This window comes from Ctenopharyngodon idella, chromosome 13 (genome assembly GCF_019924925.1).
Source record: "Ctenopharyngodon idella isolate HZGC_01 chromosome 13, HZGC01, whole genome shotgun sequence".
Lineage (NCBI taxonomy): Eukaryota > Metazoa > Chordata > Actinopteri > Cypriniformes > Xenocyprididae > Ctenopharyngodon > Ctenopharyngodon idella.
The window spans coordinates 29803383-29818019 of record NC_067232.1 but is presented as its reverse complement, the minus strand read 5'-3'; the positions used below and the strand labels follow the sequence as shown (position 1 = coordinate 29818019).

The 14637-nt window shown below is 40.2% G+C and overlaps 1 protein-coding gene across 1 annotated transcript; it reads left to right on the top strand.

Moving 5' to 3' along the window:
- Positions 1-974: 974 nt before the first annotated feature.
- On the top strand, positions 975-14588 carry chs1 (chitin synthase 1). The gene is made up of 19 exons (XM_051916035.1): positions 975-1103; positions 3021-3156; positions 3957-4142; positions 5288-6390; positions 6489-6587; positions 6718-6894; positions 7008-7155; positions 7246-7311; positions 7662-7896; positions 8383-8583; positions 8961-9245; positions 10582-10761; positions 10866-11406; positions 11501-11637; positions 11869-12224; positions 13548-13658; positions 13751-13971; positions 14082-14148; positions 14252-14588. Exons 1-19 carry the CDS (start codon positions 1057-1059, stop codon positions 14324-14326), a joined length of 4371 nt encoding a protein of 1456 aa, XP_051771995.1. The 5' UTR covers positions 975-1056; the 3' UTR covers positions 14327-14588.
- Positions 14589-14637: the final 49 nt, after the last annotated feature.

Here is a 14637-nt window from a genome sequence, read left to right as displayed (position 1 = left end):
TTTACTATTTTTACCATTTTACTATTAATTTGTTCCCGGTGTAAGTAATAGTCCACTGAGGCGAGCTGCAGCTGAACACAAGTACAATTTATTGAAATCAAAATGTGATCCAAATACAAAAGAACCAAAGACTTGACTTGAAATTGACTATGAAACCCAAAACCCACGTGACACCCGGCCACTGTAGATTCAGTGTATGTTTTCTAGAGGACCTTCTGAATACCTGGACCTGAGGAACTCTTAAAAATAAAGGTTCCTTATTGGCATTGAAGAACCTTTAACATACAAATCTTTCCATTGCAAAAAAAAAAAAAAAAAAAAAGTTCTTTATAGTGGAAAAAGGTTCTTTAGGTTTTTAAAACACTTAAAAAATGGTTCTGTTAAGAACTGATCACTGAAAGGTTCTTTAGGGAACCAAAAATGGTTCTTCTCTGGCATCATTGAGAAACCCCCATTTGGAGTCTTTATTTTAAAGAGTGCAGGTGTTTAGTAAGAATGATCATCTGATCTGTGATTGATCTTCTTCAGTCCCTGAGCATGTAGCCATGAACACGAACATCAAGGAAGTTCCCTTTCAGGGTGGAGAGTCACAATCTTGTAGTGTGAGTGTTGGGTTTATTAGATCAGAATAAAAACAACAGAAGCCAATGGAAAATCTCCACAATGATACCATGAAAAACTGAGTAATTCCTGTTCCTATGTTTAATGCAGTATTGTACATGATGAGCGTTTCAAAAGACACACGAAGCGGCTGATTAATTAGATCTTCCCTTCAATATTTATACATTTTCAAAGCATTAGGAGTCACATGGAATATCATGATCATGTTAAGTGTACGACTGAACTTTGGTCCAAGTCATAAATGCGTTTCCCGATCAGTGAAGTAATAAGGATGTTGAGTTGAGAAGAATCTCGCAGATCTTTGGACTCTTTTACAACCGTGCTCTGGTTGAAATTGCACTCATCACTCAAGGTGAGATTTAAGTCATCTGTCAGTCTGTTAACCTCCACATAACTCAGTTCTGGTTAATGGAGTGAGCGACTCCGCGTTCGGATATGGAGGAACTGAAGCAGAGGAGACAAAAGAGAGAAGGCCGTCACAGGTAAAGACTCTCCATCACCAATCAACTAATCCTGAGTTTAAAATCACAGCTGAAATGCAAACATTTAATTCTTCCGTTAAAATAAGTTGAATTCTTCATAAATAGCTACAAAGCATTGTAATGGAGATTTGAATTAGAAACTCAATACAGCACCACAGAACTATAATATTTATTATTTTTATTAACTGATTAGTTTAATATTTAAAATACTTCAATACACAACCACAGAAGTCTTTAGCAACACAGTCTTGAGAAAGATGCTTTAAGGTGAACCATATTAAAGTTTATATATATTTGAAAACTGATTGGCTTTGCATGTATACTACTAAGTAATAATATTGATGTAAACTGGCATTAATAACATTCCCTTCTTCTTTATGTGGTTTGGTTTAGGTGCGTTTTTGTTCTGTTACTGTATATTTAGGATATTATTGTATATTGTGCAAGTGTTAAACTAAACAATGACAAAATGCATTCTTTTCTGGTCGAAGCGTTACGTTTCTTAACATGCCCACATCTACAATATAACTGCTGGCATAACGTCAGAAATAAGACAGTGTCACTCTAGATAAACGAGTACTGTAAGTAGGGCCTAAAATTAACAATCGACAAGCGCCAAATACGAGTAAAAATCACTCGCCAGTTGGCAATTTTTTATGAATTCTAACAATGCAAAATTGTGAGAACGTGAACAAATACGTAGCTAACAAAGCTTAAGCCTTGCTGATTTAAATATTCAAGCTCAAGAAGACGTGAAAGGGAACTCAATTCGTTACTCGCTCGGCCGTGTGGGAAGTTTTCTGTGAAAGCCATAGAAATCCACGTCTCAGAGAGCATGCGATACTAAATCGAGCTCTCTTTTATGTCTTCTTGCACTTGAACGGACATAATCAAACAAAATTGTGAAAATGCCCATCTTGGTGAGTATCCTTGTAAACACAGTCAGTTATGTCTTAACTAAACGTAAACAGCTGATAATAAAACGCATATGTAAAAGTATATTAAATCTGTGCATTCGCTCTTAAAGTGACAGCAGCCTAATAAACCTGCTGCTGTCTGTGTTTTTAATAATAATCAAACAACAAAAGACAAAGAACAATCACTCACTGACCTTGACTGAATAACTTTTTTTTATCTTTAATAAGGATTAATCTATTTTTCATGGCTGGTAAAAAATATTTATGGCCGGTAAATTTTCTTAAGTCACCAGCCATTGGCAGGTGTGGCAAAAAGTTAGTTTGAGGCCCTTGCTGTAAGCAATATGATATGAGAGGTTGTGTCATACTGAATATATGTTGTTAGGCACAAAATGCTGTGGAGTGACTGTATTTACAATATACAGCACAGCTTCAGGAGCCTTATTGCATATATAATCGTTACTACATATTGAAAAATATTAAGCATACAAAATGTATTAAAATGTCATTTTACCAATCAAACATGTTAAGTGGCATACGTCTATTGTAAGATCTATGACAGAACTGTGATATACAGCAGTAATAATCATGGGCTATGGGAGCTGTGCAGTCATATCTGTTTTTCTAGTGTTTTGTCTCATATTTAATAATGTATTACTTTTGTTTTATTTGTCACTGCAGCAGAACACTTAAAATGACATCTTTGTACCTTATTTACCCCTAAAAGGTTCATATTAGTACCTTAGAGTAGAGTAGCAATACGTACATTAATACCTTTTAGGGGAAAGTAAGGTGCAAAGAGGCTGTTGCACAATTAAAGGTAAAATTTTTGCACATTTTTTCTGAGAATGTTGGGGGAAAAACAATTTTACTCCCATATAGAGCAGGTCTCAGGTGACTGAACTGAAGTAATGCATTGTTTTTGCATTTAAGCACAGTTGCCATCCTCTCACAAATTCCTCTGTCTGATTTTTGCCTTTTATGTTGAACGTCTGTACAGAGACACCTGGGACCCCTTCCAGTTGAACCCGATCGGAGCCGAGAAAGAGAAGAAGAGAACATGCTTCCGAATTCTGCAGAACCTGGTGGCTGTTATTGTGGGCCTGCTGGTGCTGGTCAGCGGCGTCGTGAGCAAGGTGAATCATGATTATTACATGACCATAAATATTTATAGAGGATAACAGCAGCCCCACCCATCCCTGTTTACTTAGCGTGTGATCGACATCTCCATGGTGACGTGTACATTCACCGGGAATCACGCTGGCACAAACATCTGGACCCTTAATGCTTATGATTATGATTTTCTATGAGTGCATGCTCAGCATCGTTGAGTTATTGTGATCATATCGCATAGTTCTGGGGTGAATGTTGTTGTAAAACGACCAGGAAAGACAATAAAAAGAAAACCCTAACAGTACATGGGTCATGAAGGGAAAGCAGATCTCAAACAATGTATACACATTTTAAAATGACTATTTTGAGAGGGGGAAAACAGTTCACACTTTATATTAGGTGGTCTTAACTACTTAACCATTTGATACAATTTACTTACTGTGTGCACACATGTTAGTGCGTTGTAATTACATTTAAAGTACTTGCATTTATTTACCAGTTAGTAGTTACACTGTTAACTTTACCCCTAACCGTAACCCCAAAACCTAACCCCAATAATCCTAACCCTAAATCCTAAACCTAACCAGCAGTAAATACATAGTCTTCTAGATATTTAATGTTAGTACCTTAAGGCCACACAATTTAAAGTTTGACCAAAAAACAAACTATAATTAGTTTCTTATTGCAGTTGCTGAGATCTTCATGATCACACAACATTGAATGAATGATTCGAAGTGTCATGCTGACATGCGTCAGGCTCACCCATAGATGACTCTGTGTGTGTCCAGTGCATTAATGTCAATGCTGTTCATCTGTATTGCAGGGATCTCTGCTGGTCCTGACCACTCTGTCCAGTCCAGTGTCTTTGAGAACCGAAGTGGAACAGCAGTTCTACACGCTGCTGTTGATGTGTGTCCTAGTGACGCCAAACCTCCTGATGTTCCTGAAGTCTCTGTGGAAGTGTCTCTTCAAGAGTTATGTGGCTCCTAACCCAAAGACACTGGGAATCGTGAGTAGACGATGCAAAATAACATGAACTTCAGATACTTTTATGGCAAATTTTGTAGAAAAAGTAATAAATAAGTCCAATGGTTCACTAATCGCTAGCCTAGTTAAAAATGTCTAGACGTCTAGAGCACATCACAATGGAACAATACATAGGTTTGGATGTGGGTCATTTAGGGATGAAAAGGGAAAAGTGACATGAGAGTCTTGGATGCCCAAAATAGCTGCCTGGAGGCATTGCAAAAATGACTGGCGATTGAACAGACTTTTACGCTGTCAGTGTGATCATGAACAAGACCCGCAAATTGGTTTGCATTAATGAAGCTAGCTGAAATAGATGGGAAAATGACAAGGTAAACAACTCACTCACTCAGATATCACTGCCTTCTGTTATGCCGAAATCAAACCTGAAACAACTTAGGTTTAAAATATATAAAAGTCAGTGTGAATAAAATCAAAGGCTCAGCTCCATGTCCGAGACCATCATAACACCTGCAGTGTTAGCCAAGCATTGGTGAAATAATTGAGTATACAGGACATCTGAAATTTGTTATAAAGTAGGGATGTCCAACCCTGCTCCTGGAGATCTTGTACAACTTGTTGTAACCCTGAAGGCTTGATTCGCTGGTTCAGGGGTGTTTAATCAGGAACTCTGCAGGATAGTAGCTCTCTAGGAGCAGGATTGGGTACAGCGCCATTAAAAATATTAAAGCTAAAATGAGAGCTGGCAAACTGGCTTGTCTACTAGTCGACCATCCTGATCTATCCCTTTCCCAAGGTGGTCTTCCTGCCCTGACCCAGTTGACCAACCAAGACCTCCGTAGCCCTGGTAGACCCAGCTAATCAACCACATAGACCAGCTTCGACCAACTACAAACCGTAATTTACCAGCTTTGAGCAGCTATGCAAAACCAGCTACCGTCAAAAGCTGATTTTATTTGGATTTTTCTGCAGGTTAAACATACCAGACGATCGTTTCGTGAAGGACGCTCTCGTGCTATTAGATTACAATGATGACTTGATGGCAAAAGAGTAATTCATGGTGTAGTTTCTGTAGCTGAAACATGCATGAACTGATGATATGTATACCTTGAGTGAAATGGAAGTCACAATGCGTAAATGTAATGATGGCTGTTAATGCTTCTGCAGATGTGTGTGATTGAGAGTCTGGTGGCGGTCGGGACGGCAGTTCTGGTGCTCATTGTGATGCCTAAGCTTGATATCCTCACAAACCTCTGCATCCCTGGAGGGATCTGCATCCTTTCGGCCGTGTTCCAGATCGCCTTCCGCTTGCAGACAAGGAGCTGGATGATCATCTACCCCATATGCTCCCTCATCCTAGTGCTCAGCGGATACACTCTACTGGTGATTGACTACTACGTAAGAGAGTCCACATTCGTCCCAGAACAAATGGAAGGTTTTTATGTATATATCGGCATTGGGATTTTTGCATCAGTGCTGGTTTCGCTGAACTGGTGGGAGAACCCTTTTCAGGCCAGCACAAACATTCAGGAGATGCTCAAGGATTTGGACTCTTTCAGAGACTCTGTTTATCTGTTTACCAGCCTCCTTCGAATAGCTGTGACTCTGGGGGTGTACTTTCTGTATTTCTGCCTGATTGCTAACACTCCCATCGACTGGGACGCGTACACCCAAGCCAGTAAAGGAGCTGTAGAGATAGGCCTTGGGCTGTTTTTCCTGCAGGCGTTCTGCTCTGCCGCGTGCCACTGGTTTGGAGTCGTGGCCTGCAAGATCCACGCTGTGAGATTTGGTTTTGCCCTGCCTGTGTCATTAATCGGTCCAGTAACAATAATTCTGGGCATTACACTTTTCTTGACGCAAGCTGACCATCTAGTCCCTTCAGATGGAATTATTACCAGAGGCGAAATTACTGGTGAAAATAATTCTACACAAAATATTTCCAGTATTTTCTGGCAATTTTGCTATGAACTTCAAGATCTCCAGTACGTTAATACCACCCCGGTTATAATACTGGAGATTTCCTATAGCATCTGCAAAACGTCACTCAACAATCCGTACCAAATGTGGCCTTTCTCCATGCTGGTGCTGGAGGGGGTCTGCATGTGGCTCGGGCTCGTCGCATGCACGTATTATGTGTGGAAAATAAAAGTGCAGAGAATTGAACGCACGTCTCAGCTTTTCGTACGCCGCCTGTATGAATCAGCCTTCATTGACCTCTCTATGCTGCTGAACACGAAAATGAAAGTCATTCGTATGGCAAACAAGGAGAGGTACATACATTTAGACAAAATCATGATGTATATGATACACATAATACAGTACAAGTGTTTTAATCGTGTTTCTTTTCCTTGTTCTTTCTGTCATGTAGTAGTGACATTGAAGTGGAAAACTGTGTCATTTACCTTTGTGCAACAATGTGGCATGAAACATATGACGAGATGCTGAAAATCTTGACTTCAATGTTCAGGTATTTATACTGTGATGGATGAGCTCAAAAACCTAGTTGGTCCTATGTATATATTATCACTAAGGCTTTTCTTAACTTTCGAGCAGCCGGCTGCAGTTCTTTATTCATATCCCTTGTTTGTTGGTTTCAGATTGGACAGATACCGAGGGGATCCAAAGGAGGAACACAAGGATGTCTTTGACTTTGAGTGCCATATTTATGTCGACGATGCCTTCATGATAGAAAAAGACGAAGAAAAAGGCACTGAGACAAGGCTTGTCAACAGCTATGTTAGCGACCTTGTAAATGTTGTCATGGAGGTGTACAGGTAGGGCAAAGGTTTCCTATCCTTTATCAGCATATAGTATGTAACTCATCTGGACATATTGATGTTAATGATATTTCACAACCAGCTGTAAACCAAATATTTTTGCCTTCAAGGGTATTTACAAATAAGGAGCCCGATGAGGTTTCTATCATTGAAACACCATATGGTGGTCGTCTTGTGTTTGTCATGCCAGAGGGAAACATGCTTTATGTCCACCTGAAGGACAAAGCACTGATTCGAAATAAAAAGAGATGGTCACAGGTGAACATCAAAGTCTTATTCCTTAGTATGAAGAATAATACTGTCTTTGAACGCTTGCCTGAACCTGACTGATCATGTGTGCATTTTCAGATCATGTACCTGTATTACCTGCTTGGTTGGAAAGGATACAATGTCAAAAACCCTCAGAAAATAACAGTAAGTTTTCATTGATCATTCAGTCACTGGTGATGTTTGATAGGTCAAGCTTCACTATTACTCATATGTTGGTTTAGTGATTCAAACAAATCCCTAACCCTAAACTGTCTGTACCGCACACATAAACCATACAGCTTAAGGTGATTAGATTTACGTTAAAAGGTCCCACACACTTACATCGAAGGAAGGACCCAAGCCGTATCTAGAGACCGGAGACACAAAGGCGGACGCTTTTGACTTGAGCATTCATGTAGAAACCACCCAGAACAGCTTTGCAACCCCCCAGACAACCTAGCAACCACATACAACTGAAGATAACTTTCTGTTTTTGACACTGTGCGTTCTTACAGAGACAGAACAACCCATGCCGTGCCAGTCTCATATCATTAGATAGTGAGACTTATTTACTACCTTCTCATGACAACGACAGCAAGAGGAAGCATATATCTGATGACAACACGTATATCATGGCCTTGGATGGAGACACAGACTTCCAGCCTGGTGCTCTGATACTGCTCGTCGACCGTCTGAGAATGTATGACAACGTGGGTGCAGCCTGTGGACGGATCCACCCCACTGGAATGGGTAAAAATCGTCTGTGTTCAGAGAGAAAAATCAAACTAATTGTCATCTTTTGAAAAAAAGCTTATTGGGAAAGTCAAAAACACGTATTTGAATGACATAACAGTATTACATAGAACTGACAAATGACTGTAAATGACATAAAGGAAGAAAAAAGAAGAAGCTGTCTGAAATTTTATAACAGATAATGACATGCACTTTTACAGACCTGCTATTCTGATCTATAGACAAAGTCCACTGATATAACTCTTCCCGGCAATTACTGCAGTTTTATAATAACGTCACGCCACACATTGCGTGCTAGAAAGATCCATCGAAAAGATAGCTAATCTCAACAAAACATGACAGCCACCATTTACAATATGATAACATTGCTCAGCTATCAGAAAGACATACCCAGAAACTTGTTAAATTTAGTTATGCACACTCTACTCCATTGTTCAAAATAGCGATTCTTGTTCTATAGACTCTGTGAATGTGCTGTTTCAGGCCCAATGGTGTGGTATCAGAAGTTCGAGTACGCAGTGGGTCACTGGCTTCAGAAGACGGCGGAGCACGTGTTTGGGTCGGTTCTGTGCAGTCCAGGCTGTTTCAGTCTGTTCAGAGGATCTGCGCTGATGGACGACAACGTCCTGAAACGTTACACCACCAAAGCCACTCGAGCCTCTGAGTATGTGCAGTACGATCAAGGTAAATCCCTACCTGAGCTCAGAATCCCTCTGAATATCCTCTTCTTAGTATATATTAACACTTGTAGTGTTTAGTAATGCAGAGTGTCCTAAATGCCCAATGGGTGAAAATGTGTCATCTTTCGAGACTGATCTCGACCCATTTGGCGGGGATGGGGATGGCGTGGGGTGGGGTTGGTTGGATGAATAGCCTAAAAACCCTCAACAAAAAAAACAAAACTGTGGCATGTATTTTTAGCATCACTCTTCAGTATAGTAGACAATTAGCAAGACTTATTGCATATGGTTCGTTTGTTTAGATCATTCTGTATGAATGTGTACAGTCAGGTTCTTTTATGTCCTGCCAGTTCATCATCTTACTCAACCGCTCTGATTTAGGTGAGGACCGTTGGCTGTGCACTCTTCTCCTGCAGCAGGGCTGGCGGGTGGAGTATAACGCCGCCTCAGATGCTTACACCAACTCTCCTCAAGAGTTCAAAGAGTTTTACAACCAGAGACGTCGATGGGGTCCTTCGACACTGGCCAACACTCTCGATCTGCTCCACAGCGGGAGAGACACAGTCAAGAGGAACACCTCCATATCCATGCTTTACATCTTATATCAGATCTTCACCGTGGCTTCCTCCATTCTGGGACCTGCATCGGTTACCCTCATGGTTGCAGGTAAATATTCAAAGACTGGATCCCTGGATTTCAGGGATTTTCAATTACGGTGGTTCAACTGCCCTGCTGGAAATATCAGCTAAATCCAGCTTCTGATGGGGCTGGGTTTGACCTGGTAGACCAGGGTTCTTCAAATCCAGCCCTAAAGGGCCACTGCCCTGCAGAGTCTAGTTCCAACCCTAATCAAACACACCTGAATAAGCTAGTCAAGGTCTTCAGATTTACTAGAAAATTGCAGATAGGTGAGTTTGGTCATGATTTGAGCTAAACGCTGCAGAACAGTGGCCTTCCTGGGCTGGATTTGAGGAACCAAAAATGAAAATTATGGCATGATTTACTCACCCTTAGCCATCCTAGGTGTATATGACTATCTACTTTCAGACGAACACAATCAGAGATATATTTAAAAATATCCTGGCTCTTCCAAGCTTTATAATTGTAGTGACATTTTGAAGCCCCCAAAAAATGCATCCATCCATCATAAAAAGTAATCCAATATGGCTCCGGGGGTTAATAAAGGCCTTCTAAAATGAAGCGATGGGTTTTTATAAGAAAAATATTCATATTTAAAACTTTATAAAGTAAAATAACTAGCTTCTGGCAGATGGCCGTATGCATCGATTTGTGTCGGAAGAGTAACCTCTGACCCGACGTATGATGTAATAATAAACACGGAACCGCAGAGGAGAGAGCAAAACAAAACACCGGTCATGAATTAGAAGTCTAAAACGAGAAATTTTAAAGAGAAATGTCAGAGGATTTTGATATAAGAAAAGAGGAGCTTAAGTTTGTTGCACAGCCCTATTTGTTTGAACAGCGAGAGACGTCTAAGCTTATGATACTCCAACATCCTGCGTCATACATCGCGTCAGAGGATTACTCTTGTGGCAAGTTGATTTGCGCATTCTGTGTATGGTCGTCTGCCGGAAGCTAGTTATTTTTCTTCATGAAGTCATTAATATGGATATTTTTCTCACAAAAAAACACTACTTCACTCCAGAAGGCCTTTAATAACTCCCTGGAGCTGTATGGATTATATTTATGATGGATGGATGCATTTATTTTGGGTTTCAAAACACACCCGTTCACTACCATTATAAAGCTTGGAAGAGCCAGGATATTTTTAAATATATCTCGGATTGTGTTCGTCTGAAAGAAGATAGTCACATACACCCTGGATGGCTTGAGGGTGAGTAAATCATGGAATAATTTTCATTTTTGGGTGAACTATCCCTTCAACATTACACGTATTGAAAATGTGTTTTTGTGGATATATAAAAGTATGATTAGTGATGATGGGTACAAAGTCTGATAATTTTCTCTTTTTCCATTTTAGGAGCTTTCCAATTTGTGTTTAAAATTTCAGGCACTCTTTCCATAATAATTGCAGTTATACCTCCAGTTATTTACATGATCATATGTTTTGTGGCCAAACCCAACTTCCAAATCACAGTTGCTGCCATTCTCAGTGTCATATATGCATTCCTGATGACTGCGTCCTTCTTTTCCATTATTGGTAATTATTGTTAATTATCGTTTTACAGTTGTTGTTTTTTTGCATTTGAATTGTGTGGAAAATGGGCTTGGTGACATTCCATCTCATTGGACTTCTCATTTTAGGTGACATGGTTATACAACAAACATTCATAACTCCTACTGGACTCTTCCTGGTGTCTGGTGCGATCCTGTACATGGTGACAGCCATCCTTCACCCTCAAGAGACCACACTGATCCTCTATGGTCTGATGTACTTCATCTGCATTCCCAGTGGCTATCTCCTCCTCACCATATACTCCCTAGTCAACATGCACATTGTATCTTGGGGTACTCGAGAAACCAGCAAGGGCAAGGAACAGAAAAAGCAAGTGGGTGTCGTGTGCAATCGCGACTGCAAAATGTGCTGTTGGGATGTGAAAATCCAAGTCACTCAAGAGACCGAAAATCTACTGCTTCAACAAATCCAGCACGCCGTCAATCCAAACACACCAGCTGCCAAAACCGAGCCCGACGTGCCGCTGGCTCAGAGCACCCAAGAAGAGCAGAGCAGTTTAGACATAAACAAACGCATCCTGGACAACCAGGAGATGAGCCATAAGAAGGGCGAATCCAAAGAGAATCTCAACAAGGACAACAAGGAAAAAGACACTGACTCTGAGAGAAGGTAAAGAATATGAAAATGTGTTTGGATTACAATTGCAATGCAGAATAAAAGTTCTTATTTGTTTACAAACGATCACTCCAAATTAATCTTACAGTGGGAGCTCCAAAAGCTGTGAGAAGAAAGTGGACCAATTTAATGATGACACAGACTTTGACGATGACGACGACGACGATGATGATTATGATTTTGATTACAATAATTTGGAGCCGAAGGAAGTTGTGCCTGAGAGTGGTAAGAGATGACATCTCATCATAAACCAGTGGTTTTCGCTCTATTCCTACAGATATCTCCCTTTCCACGTGGTTCATGATCATCTTGTTAGTAACGGGTGTGCCAGATTAGCAGTGGATTGAGAAACTCTGATTCAAACCACAAACACTCCTCATGTCTACCCTATTCTGAGTGTAAACTTGGTCTCTGCATTGAATTATTATTAAAAATTGTTCTTATTCTAATGGACAGATTGGGTGGAGCCAGTGAAGAGAGAGTTCCTGAAGAAACTGACCTATGCAAATCTAAAGAGGAACCTTCAGGAGCAGATCAGATACACGCTGAGGAACAAGAACCAGGAGGATCTGTGCGAGGAACTGGTGCTGATTCTCACGGACACCCTGAACGAGGAGCTGAAGGATAAAGTGGGTCCTGAGGATGTGTTGACCGAGACTCAGCTGGAGGAACTGCAATATGCTCTGAATGAAGCCGCCAGACGCATCGTAAAGGCCAACCGCATCGAGAACGGAGCACAGAGACTGGAGCGTCGCGTCAAGAGGGGGATCGAGAGAACGCTTGTGGCTCCACAGGTTGAGAAACTATCTGAGGTAAGGTTTTGTGAATGGTTCGAGGCACCAATATACTCAAAGCAAAGTTCTTTTTCATTCTTCGCTTAAGATTAAAAAAGAAATTTGAAATACTTTTGCAGAGGTTAGCGAACATCTCAACGCTGTCCACAATACTAAGAGTGATGTTTAGATGAATACGTAAATATTTGCTGCGCGCTTTCTTCTCAATAACAAAATCAACAACAAAATGCCAGCGGTGAGAAAACAGAAAGAATCTGATCATAGTGATGTGGATGTATTTGCTCCAGCTCTCCAGTCACGTCACGTTTATTTATACAGCACTTTATACAATAGATTGATTTAAACAAAGACTATAGAATAACACAAGATGTGTCACTCGTATTGTTTTGAATGGGAGAAAGTGCAACACGCAATATGGCGGAATAAGTCCCGCCTTCTAAATAAGAGCCAATCGCCGATTGGTAAAGTCATCGCGTCACCTCAGCTACCGTTAGAAGCTCCGGTTCCTATAGAAACAGTCAGACACGCGCCTCCGAAGTGAGACACAAGAAACGCGCACTTAGGACTGCGCATGCGCATTAACTTGATCCAGCCTGAAAAATAACATTTTTTGTCATGATTTGAACATTTAGAAACAAAAGACAGTTGATGTCAGATTTCATTGGTGATTTCAAATATGAAATTAAATCGAAAGTTTGGCAAACAGCTTTGGAGAATTTGATGTTTCCCCATTCAAAGAGATAGGAGCTGCACTTGGATGCCCGAGAGGCGTTTCAAAGATGGCCGCCGAGTGAAATGACTTGTCTTTAAGGGACTTTGATTTGAAGCAGCAGCTTTACAGTGTTAAACATGAAAAACAGTGTCTCTTTGAGTTAGAATTACAGCTTCAGCTTCTACTATAAAGCGGCTCTCCACTGTGTTCATGTTTTTACTCATGTCTGACCTCGACCAACTGAACAGAAGCGATGGGTCAATCATGAACGATTTGTTCACTTCTTAATCTTTAATATGACTGGGGAACAAAGAGTTGTCTCAGAGAGTGATTCATTCATTTTGAAAAATCTCAACAAACAATTAAGGGTTAGGAATTGGTTTTGACTCTTTAGAGTTGACTCTGGTTGATAGAAATACTGTTCCAAAATTAACAAAGGATGTAGATTTAGGAACACGTGCTATTTGTGTAAATCATGTTGTGAGAAGCTTCAGTTGTTTATCAATGGATAAGTAATGCATTTGGCTAAATTAACTGATCGACTTTTATATGGAGCCATATTGTTGTTGGTAATGAATTTGTTTGTGCTACAATTTCATATGAAGAAAACTGTTTCCCTATGTTACCAGGATGAAACCGATTTCTGGAATAAACTGTTAGAGCGTTATCTCAAGCCCATTCAAGATGACAAAGCTCATCTCGAGGAAGTGACACGGGAGCTAAAGTCTCTACGAAACAAGGTAAGGTTGTCCAATTTTGGTTGGAAAAATCTTTTCTGGCACATAATTTCATATGTTAAATGTGAACTCTTCTCCTCTTTTTGTGTGTGCAGGCAGTGTTTTTGTACTTCATAGTTAACGTTCTATGGGTTGTAGCAACGTTCTTCCTTCAGGCCATTGGTGGTGATGTTCTGAGCATCGAGATCCCAAAGTATGATCCAGTAAACAAAACGTTATTACCAGAACCCATGAAGGTGGAGCCTTTGAGTTTGATGTTTCTGCTGTCTTTTGCCATTCTGCTCATCGTTCAGTTCTTGGCGATGCTCTACCACAGGTACAACACTCGTCACATACTGCCACACTGGCACCTGAACAATCAATTTAATATTATATATATGGAACTTGATTATTTGAGATGTGAAGCACTGCTGTCTTCCATTACAGGGTATACACCCTCATCCATGTGGTGTCGTACAGAGGCACGGAGAAAAACTACAAAGAAAAGGACGAGGCGAGTAAACTCTCTTTTGTACCGCAGTTTAGCTGACTGTATTTTTATACGGATTCGAACTGAAATAAGTATACTCTTCTTATAATGGTTTTGTTCTTCACAGGAGGATGAAGATGATGCATTGGTCCTGGGGAATCCAATTGAAAATACTCTTATCATCACTGGCGACGACTTATAAACCAACAATGCTTTCATTTCTAGTTAGCAAAGTTACAGTCGAAGTGAATGAATGGTTTCTCATGCATGAAAAAGAAAACAACGAAGCCAGATTAACACCACATGCCCAAAATTGGAGCTAGGATTTGTTTACTGTAGATTTTTGCACTGAATAAGTCACATTTTTCTATGTATTCTTTGAATGTTTTACCTTTTGATCATTTGCATAGTTTATATCTGTGTTAATGTATTAGTTTGTGAAATATTAAATGTTCTGTAACAAATTGGTCTGGACCCATCTATTTACTGGAAAACACATTTCATTATAAAATA